At 52.7% G+C, this 20,054-nt stretch overlaps 2 protein-coding genes across 2 annotated transcripts; one reads left to right on the top strand and one right to left on the bottom strand.

Annotated features, from left to right (window-relative positions):
* Positions 1–5,827: 5,827 nt before the first annotated feature.
* On the top strand, positions 5,828–9,445 carry AMIGO1 (adhesion molecule with Ig like domain 1). Its single transcript, XM_049765741.1, has one exon. The coding sequence runs from the start codon at positions 6,025–6,027 to the stop codon at positions 7,504–7,506; it is 1,482 nt and encodes a 493-aa protein (XP_049621698.1). The 5' UTR covers positions 5,828–6,024; the 3' UTR covers positions 7,507–9,445.
* An 8,392-nt stretch (positions 9,446–17,837) lies between these two features.
* Positions 17,838–19,685, bottom strand: LOC125997357 (probable transmembrane reductase CYB561D1). Its single transcript, XM_049765804.1, has 3 exons — positions 19,528–19,685; positions 19,088–19,125; positions 17,838–18,413 (listed from the first exon to the last, which is right to left on the bottom strand). Exons 1-3 carry the CDS (start codon positions 19,673–19,675, stop codon positions 17,910–17,912), a joined length of 690 nt encoding a protein of 229 aa, XP_049621761.1. The 5' UTR covers positions 19,676–19,685; the 3' UTR covers positions 17,838–17,909.
* Positions 19,686–20,054: the final 369 nt, after the last annotated feature.

Below are 20,054 nucleotides of genomic sequence, written 5' to 3'. Positions count from 1 at the left end.
GGTTTGGGGGACCATATGGGACACTGGGGGATCAAACCACAGTCCATCCTAGGTTAGCGCATGCAAGGCAAATGCTCTACTGTTTGCGCCACCACTCCAGCCCCTGAATAAAGAATTCTTGGCGAGGCATTAATTACATTGAGGATATATATATATATATAACTCCCTTCATTGTCTTTGAACCTGGAGGGTCTTGTTTGAAAGGTCTGTTGTAAATCTTTTTTTGTATGCTTGTTTTTGTTTTTGGGTCACACCCGGCAGTGCTCAGGGGTTACTCCTGGCTCTAGACTCAGAAATTACTCCTGGCAGGCTCAGGGGACCATATGGGATGCTGGAATTCAAACCACTGTCTTTCTGCAACTAAGGCAAACACCCTAATTCTGTGCTATCTCTCCAGCTCCAGGTCTGTTGTAAATCTTAAGGTTACTCCTTGGTATATTTTCTTCTTTGATCTTGCTACTTTTATTATTCTATATCTATGGTTTTCATCATTCTGATTAGGTTGTCTCTTGGAGTCTTCTTATTTGGATCTCTTTTAGCTAGTACTTCTCATGCTTCCTGGATCTGGGCGCATGTATTCTTCAGCTCTGGGAACTTCACAGCAATAATATTTTTGACTATTGCCGCTTCTTCATCTGTGTTGTCTTCTTGACATTCAGGTACCCCAATAATTCTTACGTTGTTCCCCTTGACTATTGTTCCTTAGCCACTGTTATATTGAGGTCTCCCAGTAAATTTTTTCATTTCACCTACCAAAATCTTTAGTTTTGTCATTTCTGTTCATTTTTGGGGGGCTCGGGGGTTAGGTGACACTCAGGGGTTACTCCTGGCTATGTGTTCAGAAATCGCTCCTAGCTTGAGGGACCATATAGGACGCTGGGGATCAAATAGAGGTCCATTCTGGGTCAGCTGTGTGCAAGGCAAGCACCCTACCATTCCAGTGTTTCTCCTGGCTATGAGCTCAGAAATCACTCCTGGCTTGGGGGACCATATGGAATGCTGGGGGATTGAACCACGGTCTCTCCTAAGTCAGCTGTATGCAAGGCAAAAGCCCTACTGTTGTACCACTGCTCCGGCCCCAAGCATGGTAAGGTTCTGAATTGCTTTCCCATTGTGACTTTCCAGCCTGGAAGTGTATGGTATGTTGTTGTATGGATATATTGCTAGAGTTAAGATTTTAGAGAGATATGAAGTGGTGAAAATACAAAGCCATATGCATCTTACAGGATCCTAACCTAGGGAAATGAAATGTTTTAAGCACAGCTTCCCAACTACTTTGTAGGTTCTTTGGGTGTGGGGTCCTTTGAGGCTTAGCTGAGGCCTTCGCAGGGGGTTCTCAGGGCCTTTAGGGACCTTCCAGGGTCTCCTAGGGCCAAGCTGGGGGCCTAACCAGTGCCTACATGCTTCATAAGGTCCTGAGGAAGGGTTGACAAGTTCTAATATTTTATAAATTCTCAAAATATTTTTTAAATTATAAAAAGAGATGACTTTAAAGATGAGCTGCATGACAACCAGCCTGCAAGATGACCCCTGGTGAATGTCTCTTCCTGGTACTCTTTCTGTCACCACCTTCCTACTAAGTTTATGTGACCAAGATGGAGGTGACCTCAAAGAACCACTGTTTCCTCAATCTTGCTCTCTCTTGGCTGTTTCTGAGAGAAGGCAGCCAGCATAATGTGAAGACACCCAAGCAGTCCCATGCAAGAGAAAGCCTCTGGAGAGGAGCCAAGACCTGTTAACAGCCATCCATGCTGAGCCAGGCACAATGGAAGGCAGCTGCTGTTGAAGTAGATTCTCCAGCCCCAGTCAAGATTCTACTAACTGACTAGCTGGATGAAAGCTTCCAGCCAGAACTGCCTGCTGAGCTGCTTAGAACCTCTGGCCAACAGAAACTATTAAAGACAATTTCTGTTCCCGGAAGCCACTAAATTTAGGGGCAATTGTTAAGCTGCAGTCAAGATTTGACAATAGAGAGACCCCGAGAAATAGCACAGCGGTAGGGCATTTGCCTTGCATGCAGCCAACCTGGGAGGAACCTAGTTTGATTCCCAGCATCCCATACAGTCCCCCAGCCTTGCAAGGGGCGATTTCTGAGTGCAGAGCCAGGAATGGACCAAAGAATAATCAATCAATACATAGTGTTGTTGTTTTTTTTTTTTGTTTTAGTTTTTGGGTCACACCTGGTGATGCTCAGGGGTTACTCCTGACTATGCGCTCAAAAATCTCCCCCACTTGAGGGACCATATGGGATGCCAGGGGATCGAACTATGGTCCATCCTAGGCTAGCACAGGCAAAGCAGATGCCTTACCCCTTGTGTCACTGCTCTGGACCCACATACATTTTTTTTTAAAAAGAAGAAAAAAGATTTGACAATAACATAATTTTGGAATTTCTCACACCCTGAAAACCTTCCCCACGTTATTGCTCATACCTGAAGAGACTTTTACAGTTACAGATGGTCTACATGCTAGCACATTTCAAGGGAATAAAATGCTGACTTAAATTCATGGTAAAATGTATGTGACAGATATAAATTCTTTTTAAAACATTTAGCAGGCTAATGTATTGCGATATTAATTTCAGCCTTGTTCTTGCTATTGTAAGAGACTAAAAAGAATAAAAATGTAATTTGTCCCCCAGGGCCTACCAGCCCAAGACTAAGTCTGGAACTGTAACAGTCTCTCTTTTCACATCTCCCTTTCCTGACCCACTTGCCAGAAAGTCACCGTTGGGTTATATATAGTTTCTTTCTTTCTTTCTTTCTCTCTCTCTCTCTCTCTCTCTCTCTCTCTCTCTCTCTCTCTCTCTCTCTCTCTCTCTCTCTCTGCATGGAGCAGGAGAAGTGGTTTGAAAGGTTTGGAAGTGGACAATTGTTGAGATCGTGGGGATACATGAGGTCTCTTAGGTTGTGCAGGATTTAGATAAGGAGAAATTAAAAGAAGGGTAAAAGAAAGAGACAGGGGAGAGGACTGTATCATGAGGTGTTTGGTGAAGATGGATCCTGGCAGGCACCAGACACCCTGGCTTCAACCAAACTGAATTGTCTCCTCTGCAGCTAAACCCTTAAAAGCTGCCCCAAGCATCAGAGTCAACTGAATTTTTATTTCTTAAACTGGCTGTTTGGCCATCTCAGAGGTGCTCGGGGCTTTCTTTTGCCTGAATGCAGACTAAGGGTTGGTTCCTGGCAGGACCAATCCTATAGGATGCCTGAGACTGAATGAAGCCTGGAGGGCTAGGCAAGTGCCTTCCTCACTGCTGTGCTATCTCTCAGCCCCTAAGAGGGAGAGAAGGAGGAGGAGGAAGAGGAAGAGGAGGAGGAAGAGGAAGAGGAGGAGGAGGAGGAGGGGAGAAAAGAGAGGAGAGAGAGAAGGGGTGCCTCACAACTTGACTGATGCATTTTTGAGAGAAGAGAGAGGAGGGAAGGGGAGGGGAGAGGAGAAGAGAGGAGAGGAGAGAGAGAAGAGAGAAGGGGTGCTTCACAACTTGACTGATGCATTTTGTGAGAAAAGAGTGGGAAGAGAGAAGAGAGAGAAGGGGTGCTTCACAACTTGACTGATGCATTTTGTAAGAGAAGAGAGGGAAGAGGAGAGGAGAGGGGAAGGAAAAGAAGGGGAGGGGAGAGGAGAGACGAGGAGAGAGGAGAGGAGAGGAGAGGAAGGAGAGAGAAGGGGTGCCTCACAACTTGACTGGTGCATTTTGTGAGAGAGGAGAGGGGAGAGAGGGGAGAGAGAGGAGAGAGAGAAGAGGGGAGAGAGAAAAGAGGAGAGGGGAGAGAGAGAACAGAGAAGAGAAGAGAGAAGAGGAGAGGAGAGGAGAGGAGAGGAGAGGAGAGGAGAGGAGAAGGGGTGCCTCACAACTTAACTGATGCATTTTGCGAGAGAGGAGAGGGGAGAGAGAGGAGAGAGAGAAGAGAGGAGAGAGAAAAGAGAGGAGAGGGGAGAGAGAGGAGAAAGAGAGAAGAGAGGAGTGCCTCATAACTTGACTGATGCATTTTGCGAGAGAGGAGAGAGGGGAAGAGGAGGAAAGAGAGAGGGAGAGAGAAGAGAGGAGAAAGGAGAGGTGAGAGGAGAGAGAGAAGAGAGTGCAGAAGAGAAAGACAAGGGGGTGCCTCACAACTTGACTGATCCATTTTTCGAGAGTGGGGGGAGAGGAGAGAGAGAAGAGAGGAGAAAGAAAAGAGAGGAGAGGGGAGAGAGAGGAAAAAGAGGAGAGGAGTGCCTCATAACGTGACTGATGTATTTTGCGAGAGAGGGGAAGAGGAGGAGAGAGGAGAGAGAGGAGAAAGGAGAGAGGTGAGAGGAGAGAGAGGAGAGTGGAGAAGAGAAAGACAAGGGGGTGCCTCACAACTTGATTGATGCATTTTGCGAGAGGAGAGGGGAGAGAGAGGAGAGAAGAGAAAGGAGGGAGGAGGTGAGAGAGGAGAAAAAAGAGGAGAGAAAGAGAAGAGGAGAGAGGAGAGGAGGAGAGAGGAGAGAGGAAAGGAGAGAGGAGAAAAAAGAGAGGCGAGGCGAGAGGAGGGAGTGCCTCCCAACTTGACTGATGCATTTCGCGCCAAAACTGACAGGCCGGAGCCCAGCCCGCCTGGTTCTAATTTGCAAACTGAAAAGGCTCCTCGCCCCTCAGTCAGTCAGTTTGAGTCCGTTTCACCACTTCCAGTCGACTGACTTTTCCCGAGATTATTTCGTCTTAATTTCCCTTTTCTTTATTTCCCCAGGTCGCCCAGGTACCAAGCGGGGTGACAGAGGTGATGTTGGAGCTGAAGGTGGAGGTGATGCGGAGAGATTCGGGAAGCGAGTGGCGGGCCCGCGGGGGCCTCCTCAGAGGAGGGAGAAACCAAAGGAGCGAGGCAGGTGGGCGTCAGTGCGCATGCGCGGCTCGGGGCGGGGGCGGGAACCCGCTCCGTTACCTGCTCGGCCCCGCCCCTCAACACGCGCACGTGCGCCGGGCCCCGCCCCTCGCCTCGCCGCACGCACGCGCAGTGGGGCTCCGGCGGCGGGCGCGCGGGTGCGCGTGCGCGCTGCGCTCGCCGCCCCCTCCCCCTGCGTTCTCCTCAGACGCGCCTCACTTCGCCTCAGAGTCGCCTCCCGTCGCTTCAGGGGCGCCTCTCGCTCCCCGCACTCGCGTCCTAGCCGGTCCCCGCACTCGGGAGACGGCGGTGGGAGGCGCTGGGGCTCCCTCGGGGCACGAAGAGCCGAGAACCAAGCGAGGCTGCTTGCAATGGGCGCTGCCACGGGCCGACCTGTGAGGCGCCTCCGCTGAGGCAGGCCGCGAACCCCGTCCTGAAACGCCGAGCAGGTACCGTGAGTGGAGCCCCAGGAGCTGGGGAGCAAATTGCACAGACCCCCTAGCAGACCTCAGGGAGCCTCCCGGTGCTCCTGGGGCGCCCTGCCCCTCCAGGTGCCCTGCTGACCTTTCCTCGAACCCCGCCCCTACCCCCCCATGCTGACACCCCCATTCCTGAGACGCTGGCTGGGCCCCCAGTTTGCATCTCCACAACTCTGCATCCTCCTCCACCTAATGCCTGGAGACCTCTTGCCTGCAGGATGCCCAGGTGAGTGACTGCCGACACCCCCATTCCAGAGACGCTGGCTGGACCCCCAATCTGCACCCTCGCACCTCAGCAACTCCATTCTCCCCACCTAGTATCTGGAGACCTTGTGCATGCTGGGGGCCCAGGTGAGTGGCTGTTCTGCTTCTTGCTCTGCTAGCCCCTAAGGAGACAGACTTGGGGAGCCATGCAGGACAGCAGAGGGGTGACCTTCTCTGCTGTGGCCTCTTCCTGCAGTCTCTAGTGGCACGACCCATCACTTCCCCCCTCTGCTGGCCCCTGAGAAGACAGACTTGGGGGGTCATGCAGGAGAGCAGAGGGGTGACCTTCTCTGCTGTGACCTCTTCTTTAAGTCTCTAGTGACACAGCCCATCACTTCTCCACCACCACCACCACCACCAGAACATGCCTGGGTGAACTCTCTGTGTGGCTCTCTCCTGTGGCCTCCTTAGTCCCATCCGTCCAGCGAGACACTATGCAACCCCAGCGCCATCACCTTCCAGGCCTCTGCCTCCTGCTTCTCTCCTGGTTCCTGCTCCACCTCACAGCAGTCGAAGCTGGACGTCCAGGGGTGACCTGCCCCGCCGCCTGCTTGTGCGCCAGCAACATCCTGAGCTGCTCCAAGCAGCAGCTGCCCAACGTCCCCCAGGCCCTGCCCAGCTACACGGCGCTTCTGGACCTCAGCCACAACAACCTGAGCCGCCTGCGGGCCGAGTGGACCCCCATCCGGCTCCCCCACCTGCACTCGCTGCTGCTGAGCCACAACCACCTGCACTTCATCTCCTCCGAGGCCTTCACCCCCGTCCCCAACCTCCGCTACCTGGATCTGTCCTCCAACCAGTTGAGGACGCTGGATGAGTTCCTATTCAGCGAGCTCCAGTCCTTGGAGGTTCTGCTGCTCTACAACAACCACATCATGGCAGTGGACCGCTGCGCCTTCGACGACGTGGGCCAGTTGCAGAAACTCTACTTGAGCCAGAACCAGATCACCCGCTTCCCTCTGGAGCTGGTCAAGAAAGGAGCCAAGTTCCCCAAACTTACCCTCCTGGATCTCTCCTCCAACAAGCTCAACAACTTACCCCTGCCTGAACTGCAGAAGCTGCCCGCGTGGATCAAGAACGGGCTGTACCTGCACAACAACCCCCTCACGTGCGACTGTGAGCTCTACCAGCTCTTTTCCCACTGGCAGTACCGGCAGCTGAGCTCCGTGCTGGACTTCCAGGAAGACCTGTACTGCATGAAATTCAAGAAGCTCCACAACGTCTTCAACCTGGACTTCCTCAACTGCAGCGAGTACAAGGAGCGTGCCTGGGAGGTCCACCTGGGCGACACCTTTTCCATCAAGTGTGACACCAAACAGCAGGGCATGACCAAGGTGTGGGTCGCACCGAACAGCGAGCGGGTGCCGGACAAGGCGGCCAATAGTTCTGTGACCGTTGAGAACGGCAGCCTTCACTTCCATCAGGTGCAGGTGGAAGATGGGGGTGTGTACACCTGCTATGCCATGGGGGAAGCTTTCAACGAGACATTGTCCGTGGAGCTAAAAGTGTACAATTTCACTCTGCATGGGCATCACGACACCTTCAACACCGCCTATACAACCCTGGTGGGCTGTATCCTCAGCGTGGTCCTGGTCCTCATATACCTGTACCTCACCCCTTGCCGCTGCTGGTGCCGGGGTGTGGAGAAGCCTTCCAGCCATCAAGGGGACAGTCTCAGCTCTTCCATGCTCAGTACCACACCCAACCACGAGCCCGTGGCTGTCGAGGAAAAGGATGATGGCTTTGATCGGCGGGTGGCCTTCCTGGAACCTGCTGGACCCGGCCAGGGTCAGAATGGCAAGCTCAAGCCGGGCAACACCCTGCCTGTGCCTGAGGCAGCCGGCAAGGGCCAGCGGCGGCTGTCGGATCCCGAGTCCGTTAGCTCGGTCTTCTCTGATACACCCATTGTGGTGTGAGCAGGGTGCGTTGGTGGGGAGCTTGTACCCCCAGAGAGGTGATGCACTCAGAAGGCTCTGAGGGGATGGAAGAGAGGGCTGACTGCCTCCAAGGGGTGGGTTCCCCAGCCTGGAGGGAATGGGTCACCAATATAACCGCAGGCAAGACCCCAGCCAAGATGTGGCTGTCCCATTTTTCCAAGGCTGGTGGATGAATGTCAGGTGAAAGCGATACTCCTCCCTGAGGCCTGACAGTCTTGCTTGAGTGGGAGAGGGAGTGCCTGTGTTGGGGAGGCAAAAGGAAGAGTGGAATCCCTCAACTTTTTCAAGGTCATTTCTAGCTTCTTCAGAGAAAATCATTCGGGGGCACCATTTTTTTCATTCCATCTTGGCTCACCCACACCTATATTATTGTGCATGTTGGAGAGAGCTCCCTACAGCAGGCAGAAGCTATGGAGGGGGTGGTCTTCTTGGCCAAGAAGTCATATGTCACAGCAGGGAAAATGGGAACCTTGGGAAAATAAGTCAGGGAGAGGGTAAGGGTGAGATGTTAACCAGAAAACTCACCACAGCTGGGGTACAGCTTCCCACTTCTTCCTTCCTCCTTCCCAGTGAGCTGGGTAGATCTGGGTGGGAGCTCGGCCTCTGTTGGTCGATATGGCAACAGTGTGAGATGGCGGGGCCAATCGACTTTGGCCCAGAGAATAGCTTTGCTGAGGATAACAGTATGAACTAGGGTCCACATCCCAGCACGAAGACATATAGGTGAGGGGCAACCTTAAACAGGCCGATTCCCTGGCTGCTGACACCCATGGTGTGTCAGGTGTGGCCACTGAAGGCAGAGAGAGTGTTGGGGCCTTCTGCCACAGATGTGAGGGGTGAAGCTGCCTCCCACCAGGATGGGCAACTGCCTCTATTATGTAGCACCCACTCGGACCAACCTTATTTTTGGGGGATGCCCTCTCTTCCACGTTCTTATCGTGCCTGGTGGGGTTTGCAGTTTTACCTAATTTGCTGCCCTACAACAGTAGGAGTTGCTGAAAAATCTGGTCCCCCACTGTGTGAGATTGGGCTTGGCCTGGGGAGCAACCCCTGTGCAATCTCCTTAGCTCCAAAGAATCTCACTTTTGCACCAGGCCAAAGCCTGGGACATCACCAGAAGGTTGGGATGGAGTCGTCATCACTTCACCCTTCCCCACATCCCCAATCCTTGAGAAGTTTGGAGGGTGACTGAGTTCTCTTTCCTCTCCACACAGTCCATGTAGCACTTACCTAGAGGCATGAGGACAGCATCAGCCACCACTGTCCCTCAGCCAGACTGGTTGAGTTCCACATTCTGGTGGTGAGGGCAGAGGAACTTAAGAACAGGCCCATGCCCCATCCCATCCAGGATCTAGGAATATTGGGGAGCAGAGATCACAGTTCTTTCTATGCAAGCCTGGCAGATGGTCCCTTAGAGTTTAGGCTTGGGCACTGGGCAGGGCAGATGTGAAAGTGTCTTCCGATGTGGGTCTTTCATGGAGTCTTCTCCTGTCTCCCTGGGTTCCCTTTCTACTGGGCTTGTCCAAATCTTGTTTCTTCACCTGGCCTTTAGGGTCCAACAAACATCACGTTCCTGTGGGTGCAGATGCAGGCTGGGACTGACCCTCCCTGCTGCTTAGTGGGAAGGGCTGCTCGTCCTTGGGTAGGGAACTGCCTGTGTGGAGTGAGCTAGCCATGGGCCCCCCTATGCCCTTCCTCCAGTCCCTGCATGCTCACAGGTGTGCATGCTCGCACTCAGGTATGCATTTTGAGGCGGACATGCACATCTGCACCTGCCTTCCATTGATATGCTGCATCCTACCTCTGCTGATTTCCACCACTCAGAATGGCCTCTCTTTGTGTGCAGCTCATACCCACAAGTTTCTTTCCTGTAGGAGAGACAGTGACCATGCCAGGCTCCCCCATTACAGCTAGTGTTCCCCCCCCCAAAAAAACCGTGTTTTTAATTTCTGAAGTTTCAGAAATTAAATCTTTGTGGCCCCAAATAACTGCAAAGGATTCAGCAGCACAGGTCAAAAGCCTTTGCAGGGATGGGATGGTGAGGAGCCAGTTGTTCCTTTGGGCCCCTCAGGAACCTACCTTGGATCCAAGACTGGAGGAGAAATGAGTGTAGAAGTAGGCCACCAAAGGGCTCAGAAGGGAGCTGGCAGGGCCTTAAGCAGCTGAATTGTTCTTCCTACGTTAACTGCTGTGGTGTGCTAAGGGCATGAGGAAAACGGTTCTATTCCAGAGACTACTGGGGATTTAGTGACAGGAGCAGCAAACAGCCACCCCTTCCTCAGATTCCTCAGGGAACCTGACTGACTTCACACCAAAGTTTCCCTGCTAGGTCTCCTGGATGTCCACTCTGAAGGGGCTGAAAGTAAAAGTGGGAGAAGGGCATTCTTATTGCACTCCTGAGTCAGTGGGCCATCTTCTTCATCTGTCCTACCCAGCTCAATGTGAAACAAGGCCCCCAGACATCCAGTTGGCTATGGCCAACCATAGCCCCTCAGGGGAGATGGTGACTGTCAGCCCCAGGGGGTGGAAATGGACCAGGTGTGTCCATGTTTTCAGGTGACAGAACTTCTGATGGGGGATTGGGTTCTCAGCAGATGCAAGCTGACTGGAACCCTTAAAAACTTCCCATCTGGTTCCAAGGAAAGATGGAAAGCCTCCCTTTAATACTAATAACTAGCCCTGCCTCCTGGGAAGCAGGTGTTTCTGTACGGGCTTTACAATCTGTCAGTCTTCGTCACTTTATCTCTTAGCCCATGTTTATGGCCCTCTTCAGGATGGGCCTTGGGTTGTCGAGCTGAGCTTGGAGTCCAGCTTCCTGTGTGTTCTCACCTCTATGATTCCCTTTCTGGGTCCTGTAGCACACAAGAGTTTGGGACCCCCTCTCCTCGTGTGACCCCAGGCTAGCCAACCTTAGGAGCCTGGAAATTAGACAGTGATCATTAAACCTGGCTTGAGTCTCTTTTAGCAGAGTCTGTGACTGGTTTATTTAGATTTGCAGTATGTACATGGGGTTTATTATGCCTCGGAAGGGTGTCGCATATCTGGGGAGAGAATACTTAACTGTAATTATTATGGGAGACATAGATTCTGCATCTTAGCACTAAAATGACATGGGGGTTCAGCTGTAGCCTTTTTTCTGTAAAGAACCAGACAGCAAATATTTTTGCCTTTAGAGGCCAGAGTGTCTTAGATTTACTTGACGGGGTTTCAGTGAGTGGATGCTGCCACAGATAGTACATAAACACATTATTGTGGCTCAGTTCCATTCAGACTTTATTATGGACAACATTTGAATTTCACGGCATTTTCACTTGGTTTTTGAGTTATTTCAACTATTTGAAAATGAAAGCTCATTTGTAAAATGTATTAGCTCATAAACCACACAAAACCAGACACGGGGTTCATTTGGGCCTATGGATCATTGTTTACCAACGTAGTTGGTAGATTCTTACTGTTTTTTCCTTTTTGGGTTGGTGGTGGTATTGGACCACATTAGGTAATGCTCAGGGGTCACTCCTGGTGTGGCTGGAGGTTGAACCAGGGTCAGCCATATAAAAGGCAAATACCTTAACTATTATACTATCTCTGACCCTCTAATAGGCAGATTCTCAAAGGAAATGTCCCTGATGCTTTAGAAGCATTGAAAAACTATGGGGGCTGGAACTAGTAGATATTGATGGCTTCCTAAATCCCTGGAGAGAGTGTGTCCCCTTATTCATACCCCCCACTCGAGTTCTCTTAAATGTTCACATCAGACCTTACTAATTGCACTTGAGCAAAATGCATGGACTCGGTTTAAAAATGGCAGGCAGATCACTTTCACAGTATTTTAATAACCAGCACTTTTTGATTTGTAAGTGGTAACCATCTTAGTTTGGCCAAGAGTATTTAATCATTTTAATGGGCAGGATACTATCATTGACAGTTCAGTGTGCCCTCTGTGTTGTGTAGAACAGAGACCTGTTCCCATTTTCTTGGTAAAGCCTGCCAAAATTGGACTGGATTCCATTAAACTCTGAACTTGCAAATTCTTTGGCTATTATCTCAGTACTTCTGGAAAGGGGCTGTCATGGTGGACGTCAAAAGTTGGGGGTGGAACTGGTCTGAGAATCAAACAAATGAAAGTACTTGGAATTTGTGTTACTACCTCTTACACTGGTAAAGCTTTGATCAAAGGGCTTCTGACTCTTTCATCTGGAAAGTTGTCTTTTAGACGCAGGACAAACCTGGTAAGGAATAGATACCTCAAAGCCAGCCATACTTGGTAAATCACTCATGTCAGTCAGTAAATTGATGATTTCCCCATAATGGACATCTGTATAGCGTTTGCTTATCTCCTCAAAGCACTTTTTGCCATGGCTAACAGTTTATCTGAGCATTTGAAGCTGGTAAAGAGAACAGGCAAGGGAGAACTCTCCTCTTTTGGCCAGTACCAAGTCTCCAAATGTGCAGTGTTCTGCTCTCCTCACCACTTTTATCTTAGTGAAACCCATGATTGCTTCTCAACCGACCTTCCCTGCCCCTAGTTCCCTAGATCCTGGTCTAGTCTGAAATTCTGTGCTGTGTTTTGCAGCCCTTGGCCTGGCTCTTCCTGGGGGCACATTGAAAGGCGTGGAGGACGACACCAGTTTGACAGAGCTAAAAGTCCAGTGGTGGGCCTTTATGGTCTCTCTCACTCTCACCTCATCTCTTAATTCCTTTCTTTTCAGTAACTGCAGTTCTTGTACTATTTCTCATGTCTTCCTAGGAAATCAGTGGAGAAGCTTCATTTTCCCTGCCTACACAGTAGGGAAGGCTCAGCCAGTGCACAGGAAGGCTTTAGCTTTGGTGGCCTGGCCACAGCAACCCCCTGCTAGCTGCTTTCTCTCCTGAGCCTGAGAGAGGAAAGCTAAAGCTATTACCACTTCAAGTTCCTTCTTCGGACTAGTTATTGTTTATGGAAAGTGGTAAAGGTAGCAGGACATCTCCACTGCCCCCTCCAGGTCAGATTGTCTAGTGGTCTATATGATTACTGCTCTAGAATCCCAGAGTGCATAGAACCAGTGAAAGTAGTTGTCAGTGACCAGGGTAAAGACTCCCAAGTCTCTCCAGCAGTGACCCCAAGGTTGCGGGGAGGACACACACAGTGCACACAGGTAGGAGAGCACTTTATATTGTCTCTCTGCCCAGCCTCCACATTTAGCTGCACTTTTGCTATTAGTGTGGATCTAAGCAAAAGACCTGGCACTGTTAGAGATCCTTAGGAAGCACCATGCAGGCTGGGAACTGAGAAAGGAAGCTGAAAGTGCCCCCCCCCCCCCCAACATCTACTCAGACGGGTCTGAGGCCTGAAGGAGGGAGATTATATGCTTCCAATAGGTTAGAAAGAATTGTCTGGGAGACTGACAACTGCAGGTTGATTTCAACATGTCTGGGGGTGGGAGACAGGCATGAGGGAGACTGGCTTGTGCAAGGTGGCCTGTGTCTGCTTATAGTTTAGCTGGGCACTGAGAAGGCTGAGCTGCAGCCAGCGCTTCGGTGGGGCCTTTAGGGCAGGCTCTGGTGTGTGCTGGGCTGTGCACATATTTGACCAGTGTTCCATTCCTAGGTCCCATGACAGAATCAAACAATTCACACAGAAGGAGCAATAGCACAGCGGTAGGGCATTTGCTTTGCACACGGCCAACCTGAGAGAGATACGGGTTTAATCCCCGGCATCCCATATGGTCCCTGAATCTGCCAGGAACAATTTTTCTGAGCACAGAACCAGAAGTAACATGAATGCCTTGGGGGTGTGGCCCAAAGAAGAAAACAAAAACAACAGACGTGGCGCTAAAGGTAAGGTGCCTGCCTTGCCTGCGCTAGCCTTGGATGGACCGCGGTTCGATCCCCCGGTGTCCCATATGGTCCCCCAAGCCAGGAGCAACTTCTGAGCACATAGCCAGGAGTAACCGCTGAGCATTACCGGGTGTGGCCCAAAAACCAAAAAAAAAAAAAAAAAAGAGCTGGAAGCCCCAGTGTCACTGCTGCTCCTAAGTGTCTTGCTTCAAGGAGATAAGTCACTTGTCCTCAAATAGATGAGATGGAAAGCAGACTTCCCTGCCCTGAATATGGCACGTTTTCTTGATGGATGGTGAATGTATTCCAATCAAGTTTATTCAGTAGGGGAGCTTCCCAACTAGTGCTCGGAATGGCCAGACCTCCCAGTGAGTCTCAGCCAGTTGTGTTGGAGTTTCAATGTGAGGGCCCAAGGATTATGTTCTTGGAATTACCCAGGTTACTGTCAGTGACCAGCAGCCAGTAGGGCTACACCCAGAGATACTTGGGAGGCCGTACAATGCCAGGAATCGAATCTGGATCATTTCCATCAATGCAAGGGATGTGCCCCAACTCCCCCCCCCCCCAAAAGTGCTTTGATGAAAGGACCCTGGAATGTGGAAAAGGAAACAAACCAGTGAGTAAGCCATGGCTCAAGCTCTGCATCTCAAGGGCCTGGTGCACTGGCTGGAACCAGGCATGATTCGGCCTGTGGACGGAGAAGGGCAGGGTGGCCACTCCAGTCCATTCCCTATGTTTCTCACTGTCTGCCTTGTCTGCAAAGAGATAGCAGAGGTTTAGAGACTCTAATCACCAGTTCCAGGACCTGAGGGACCTGTAAACTTGTAAAACGTATCAATTATGCTGTAATTCCTCAGCAGAAAGCCTGCAGCATCCAAGCATTCCTGGGAGGAGAGTTGCTCTGGCATCTACGGAGATGATGTCAAAGATGATGTTCTCCTACAACAGCCCCCAACACAGCTTCTGGGAGACCCAGATCACCTCCCTGTCACTGTCAAATTACCACCTCATCTCCCTGAGAGCAGTGGGAGCCACAGAGCTGGCTGAGCAGTCTGGACAGGAACCAAGAGCAGAGTTAGAGCAGCTGACATTGATTTACTTCCTTTAGTCTCCCAGTGCCTGACTCCATGTGTGTGATTATCCAGCCCCCACCAGATAACCTGGGAGTAGGTTTGAGCAGGAAGTGGTTTGCCCTGGCCACAGACATGTGGGAAGCTAAGACCCCACTTTTCTCATTCCCAAGTCAATACTTGCTTTCACCATCTCTTTCTCTGCCCACCATCAGCAACATTCATCCCCAAGCTCCTTGCCCCTTCAGCCTGCTGCGGGCCGCCTAAACTGCAATGGTGGGGGGCCCTGAGGACCAGATATGTCCCCTGGAAGCCAAGACAGATCAACAAAAAGGGGCAGGGCTACCAGTGGATGTGTCAACATCTGTTGCCTGTGCCCAGCCAGTGCTGAGTGCAGGTAGAGTAGTCCTTTCAATCCAGCCCTGGCTCAGGCCTACAAATGGACCATGTAGTCACAGTCACTTGCTGTTTACTCGAGAAGGCTGGGAAATCTGTGTGTGCCCCCCCCCACCCCCCAACACACTCTGATGCGCTGTGACACTCCGCAGCCCAGGAGAAGGGGGTAGGTAAGGCTGGGTGAGTCAGCCAGCAAGTGCTTAGAGATCTACAGCTGAAAGGCCCTGGCACTGCTCAGCTAATGATTATTATTAACTCGGAACAGGTCTTGACACAACAGCCAGCTGGCTCAGGGAGGATGCCTGGATCTCCCATAGTGAGGTTTGAAAAAACAAGACCCATCGCAGCAATCCGGGGGTGGGTGGGTGGGGACAATGAAAAAGAAGGGGCAGGCCAATGTCAAGGGGGAAGATGAGGATGGGCTGGTGGGAAGCGAAAGGTCCTCGGGCCCTGAACCCCTACGGCCCACACTCCCCCACCCACCTCAGGCTCAAGTTAAGGGGGTAACTGGGGGAGAGCATGGGGATCTGATGACAGCACAATCATCTTTTCAACACTTGGATCAGGATACAAAAGCCATCTCTTTCTAATGGCCTCAAGGTTGAGTTTGAATTCAGTTGTACTTGGAATGAAGACTAGTGAGCCTGATATGTAAATTTGTGCAAATGACACTTTTTTCTTGCTTCATGTGAGCATCCTGGCATTTATTTTAAGGCAAAAACAAGACAGTGTGCCCTTAACCAGGAGACAAGGGCAAAGGGGTAGACTTTTGTCCTCAACCCCGCTTTCTCTGTCTTTTTGCTGAGCAGCCAGCCACTAGCTGGGGAGAGACACAGGCAAGTGGGGGGCCTGGGGTGCTGAGGGAGGTAGTCAGGACACAACAGAAGGCATATGTGTCCCACAACACGCCAGATCCCAGCGGCAGGAAGATCCCAATCCCACCACTGAGGTCTCATGGGGGTCCAGCTGCTGCCCCAAGTTACAAGGCAGGTGGTGGTGTCGGACGAGCTCTAGCTGGTGACCTCACTCTGCTGCATGGATCCAGCTGGGGGAAGACCCGCGGAGAGCCCGCCTCTCCCAGTGCCCTGTGCGGTCAGAGGGGAGACAGCTGGGGCGCCTGCCTCCCCAGAATATAAATGATTTTCCCTTTCCTCTTAGGGCTGGGAATAGGCATCAGCTGGCACAGCCCCCGCAAACTGCAGGCTGTCAGCCCGCCTGCCGGCCGGCCTGCCCCCGCACCACCTGGGAAGAGGCAGCGCCTCAGCAGAGCTGCCTGGGGGGCAGAGCAGGTGAGGACCCCCTCCCCCAAACGCACCCAGCAGGGATATGGAACCCCACTGAGAGGACCAGGCCAGCCTGTCCGGCCTGTGACCCAAGTTCAGACCTTTGAGACAGGAGAGGGGCTGGTGAAGGGAACCTCACTCTCCAGCCCCCTTTGGCAGCTTAGATTCCACGAAGCACCCAAAAACTGCCATCTGACCCAGGAGACACTTAAGTGAGGGTCCCTCCCGGGACTAGGAGGCTCTTGGGCCTCTATTTGGAATTGTGAAGTCAAGCCAGCCTCCTCTGCTTCTAAGCCCAGACAGGAGGCCCTGGTATATCCAAAGTCCAGCCTGGAAGAAGGTAGCTTGGGCCCAAGACACTCCCATTGTGTGTTGCCCACCCCCACCCCGTACCCAAACTGCACCTCCAGCTCAACACCAGCTTTCGCTGGCTCGCCGTCTGCCGTCCTCGCCAGACACACCACAGCTCACCATCTGGCATCCAGCCCTCAGCAGAGGGCAATCTGGGGAACGACTGGCCTTCTGGAACAAGGAGGGGTCTCTGCAGGGAAGAGGCCCTGCCCTCATTGGCCAGCTGGCACTGAACTTGGCCCTTTCCTGGCCAGAGATGATAAATGAGGAAAATTGAGCTGATGAGGTGAGGAAGGGCAACAGGACGACTTGCTTCATTCCCCCAGTTCTTATTCTGTATTAAAGGCTACAGCATAGCTCCTTAGGGGGTGATGTGCTAATAAGGCAGGAAGCTGAGCCCCATCAGGGAGATAGCATAGTGGGCAGGGTGCCTGTTCTGCACACAACCAACACAGGTTCCATCCCTAGCACCTAATATGGTCTTCCATGACTGGCAGGAGTGATCCCTGAGTGCAGAGCCAGGAGTAAGACCTGTCGGATGTAGCCCCAAAATCAAAATGAAAGCAAAACAGCTGAACTCCAAGAAGAGCCAAGTGTGAGATGCCCAGGCAGTTCTACAGCTAAGAAGGAATAGCAAAGGTAGGGGACAGACCCACTGATCGCATCCATCCCTGAAGCCCTGTTCCTGAGGGGAGACGGAAGGGTGTTCTCAGAAGGGGTAGGCTGGCAGCCAGAAGCTACAATCTGGAAAAGGCAACTCCTTCAGCTCCTAAAGTGACTTTAGTGCCTTCCCTGCCCAGCAATTCAGGAGACCCTCACCAGAGTCCCTTCTCTCCACTGTGCCTGACCGTGTGTGCCTCAAGGTAGTAGCCAAGTGAGCAAAGACTCCTGGAAGGAAGAGCTGTCCCAGAAGAGGTAGGAAGAATGGATCTGAGAACTACTTCCTGAGTTGCCAGTGTGGTCCAGGCCCCAGCACAAAGCTGTGATATCAATGTGACCAATGCGGTATGCTGGAGAGGTTTCGGGAACATTTTGACCCAGATAAGGGAGCTCGGATCCTTATGTGCCTATGGGTTCTACAATGCTACACCAGGCCCCAGGGTGTGCCCTGACACCATCTTCTTTGGAAAGTGATTCCAAGAGTCATAGCTGCCATTCATTAGTGGCAGGAACCCAGCTCTACGTCCAGTATGCAAGCGAGAAGTGACTCAACACCATCACCACCACTACCCCACACTCAGTCTCCTATCGAGAGCAGAGACATGAGAACCAAACTCCCTATCACCATCCATGCCCCCCAGTTACAGGTCCCCTTTCACCCACCACACCCTCTTTTAGCAGTAGTTTGCGTTTCTGCAACCCCAGGCCCAGCCAAGAAGTCTGGCCTTGGAATCCCTGGAAGGTGATCAGTAGAACCTATGAAGTCCAAAGCCCTGCCACACCTAGACTTGGAGGTGGGCGACATTCATATTTCTATTTTCTTCCTGGGCAAGTAGGAGCTAGAAATCTGGTGCATGATAACTAGGGCCGGGTAGAGGGGCAGCGCCAAGCATAGGTACCAGGCTGCACCTTTGATCTGGGCCTGGAACCACACTGAGTACATGCCCAGGAGCACCGTGACCGTGGCCATGAGGTAGACCACCAGTCCGCAGGTCAGATGGTAGAGTTTGAGGCGAGCCACCTTTGAGACCCTGGTCGCCCGGGGGAAGAGGAGGCACAGCCCGCACACCGCCTGCCCAGCCGTGGCCAGCAGGGTCAAAGCCCCTGCCCAGCTGTGCCATGACACCAGGTGCGGCAGCTCACTGCGGGTCTTGCTCGAGATGATGAAGCCCAGACCTAGGGCCGCACAGAGGATGGTGATGGCCTGGCCTGCCCAGTGCAATCGGATCCGGTTCTTCCGAGAGCAGAAGAAGAAGAGGGAGTGCTCCGGTGAGAAAAGGAGAATGGCTTCAGCCATGCAGAGGCAGAACTGTGGACAGAGGAGAGGACCGGTGAGCCTCACGTGCATCTTGGAAAGTCGGGAATTCTGGGCATAACTGGGATTTGCACTTTTTGTTATTTTTCTTTTTTGAGGGCCACACCACGATGCTCAGGATTACTCCTGAACTCGGGAATTATTCCTGGCAGTGCTCAGGGGAACACATGGGATGCCAGGAATCAAGGTGGGTGGGCTGGGTGCCAGGCAAGTGTCCTATCCGCTGTACCATCTCTCTGGCCTGGGAATCATGACTTGGGTAGAAGTCATTCAAACCTCTCCCCCATTTCCCAATCTCATCCCCACCCCATGGCTCCTTCCGATTCTTCCTGCTTCTTGACAAAGTTTTAAAAGTTCCTGGTTAGAGAGGAAAGGGGGTGCTGGGAGAGGATGCGACCTCCCTTTTACTTCCTCCTTTCAGGCTCCAGGGTCATCTCCACCTCCCCTCCTCCACTCCACTCCGCCCTTCAACTTCCTGTCACGACCTGGACAAGACAGCCCACGTTTGTTTCCAGGTCCTGCATTTCACACTGACAAGGAAACTCGGGGCTCTGTCTCTCCCCCCACTCCACTCCCCAAACTACCAGCTAACTGGAGCCTTGGAAAGGCTTGATGATTCCCCAGGGCACATCCAAACAAATCAACCATAGAATGGAGCCCGGACTCACCGCCAAGGCCATGAAGACAGGGTGCCAGGAGAAACGACCTAAGAATGAAAGAGAACAGACTGACTCTGGGCACCGGCTTCTGGCTGGGTGTAAGCAATCTGGCTACCGGGGGTAGGTGCAGGTGCCAGCAGCCCCCCAACACTAATTAGAAACGAGTGATCTGGGAATGAAGCTAGTGGCAAGAGGCCACCGAGAAGGCAAACGTCCAGGGAGAGAGGCAGAGACAGAACAGCAGGCTGCCCTGGGCTGGGGTGCACCTGGCAGGGACACCCCCCCCATTTGCTGAATCTTCCTTCCAGCAAGGACTCCATGCAAGGAGTGCATCCAGGGGATTGCCCCAAAGCTCCGCCCACCGCCTCGCTCTGAGCACAGACGGGGAACCCCTCTCCAGTTGGGGGGACTCCCCAAGATCCGGGGTGCAGCCTCCCGGGCCCACTCACTCGTTCCCGGACGGGACAGCAGCGTCAGGAAGAGGGTGAAGCTCAGGGCCACCAGGTGCGCCAGGATTCCGCTGCCCTTCCGCAGCCAGCGCGTCAGCCTCGGCTCCCCCGGCGCGGCGGGAATCGAACCCACATCCAGGGGCTGCATGGTCGGGCCCGGGCCCGGCGGCGCGCTCCCTCCCGCCCGCCCTCCCAGCAGCCGGGCGCGTCTTCCGGGTGTGCGCCCCGGCCCCTCCCCGGGGATGCGGGCTCGCCCACAGCGCCCCCTGCCGGGGATGGGGAGCGGCGCAGGCCCTGCCCATCCACCCACCCACCCCACCCCACCCCACCCCACCCCAATGTCTGCTGCAGCCTCCCCGGTGTCTCCCTCCTTCTTGTCTACCAGGGAGCCGGGTGGATTGACACTGATGGTATATATTTCATCCATATGCCAACACCTCACCCAGGCTGAGGGAGGGAGATGCCAGGCCGGGGAGCCTGGCTTCTTCAGGAGGTTCCCCCCACCTTCTCTTCTATCATGGTGGGTG

This window comes from Suncus etruscus, chromosome 19 (genome assembly GCF_024139225.1).
Source record: "Suncus etruscus isolate mSunEtr1 chromosome 19, mSunEtr1.pri.cur, whole genome shotgun sequence".
NCBI classification, from domain to species: Eukaryota; Metazoa; Chordata; class Mammalia; order Eulipotyphla; family Soricidae; genus Suncus; species Suncus etruscus.
Note: the sequence above shows the minus strand (reverse complement) of the source record. Positions and strands in the feature narration are given on the sequence as shown.

Coding starts and splice junctions, on each gene's coding strand:
- AMIGO1 (XM_049765741.1), top strand. CDS start 6,025: ATGCAACCCCAGCGCCATCACCTTCCAGGCCTCTGCCTCCTGCTTCTC.
- LOC125997357 (XM_049765804.1), bottom strand. CDS start 19,675: ATGCAGCCCCTGGATGTGGGTTCGATTCCCGCCGCGCCGGGGGAGCCG. Junction 19,126..19,527: donor GCTGTCCCGTCCGGGAACGA/GTGAGTGGGCCC, acceptor TTTCATTCTTAG/GTCGTTTCTCCTGGCACCCT. Junction 18,414..19,087: donor CTGTCTTCATGGCCTTGGCG/GTGAGTCCGGGC, acceptor CTCTGTCCACAG/TTCTGCCTCTGCATGGCTGA.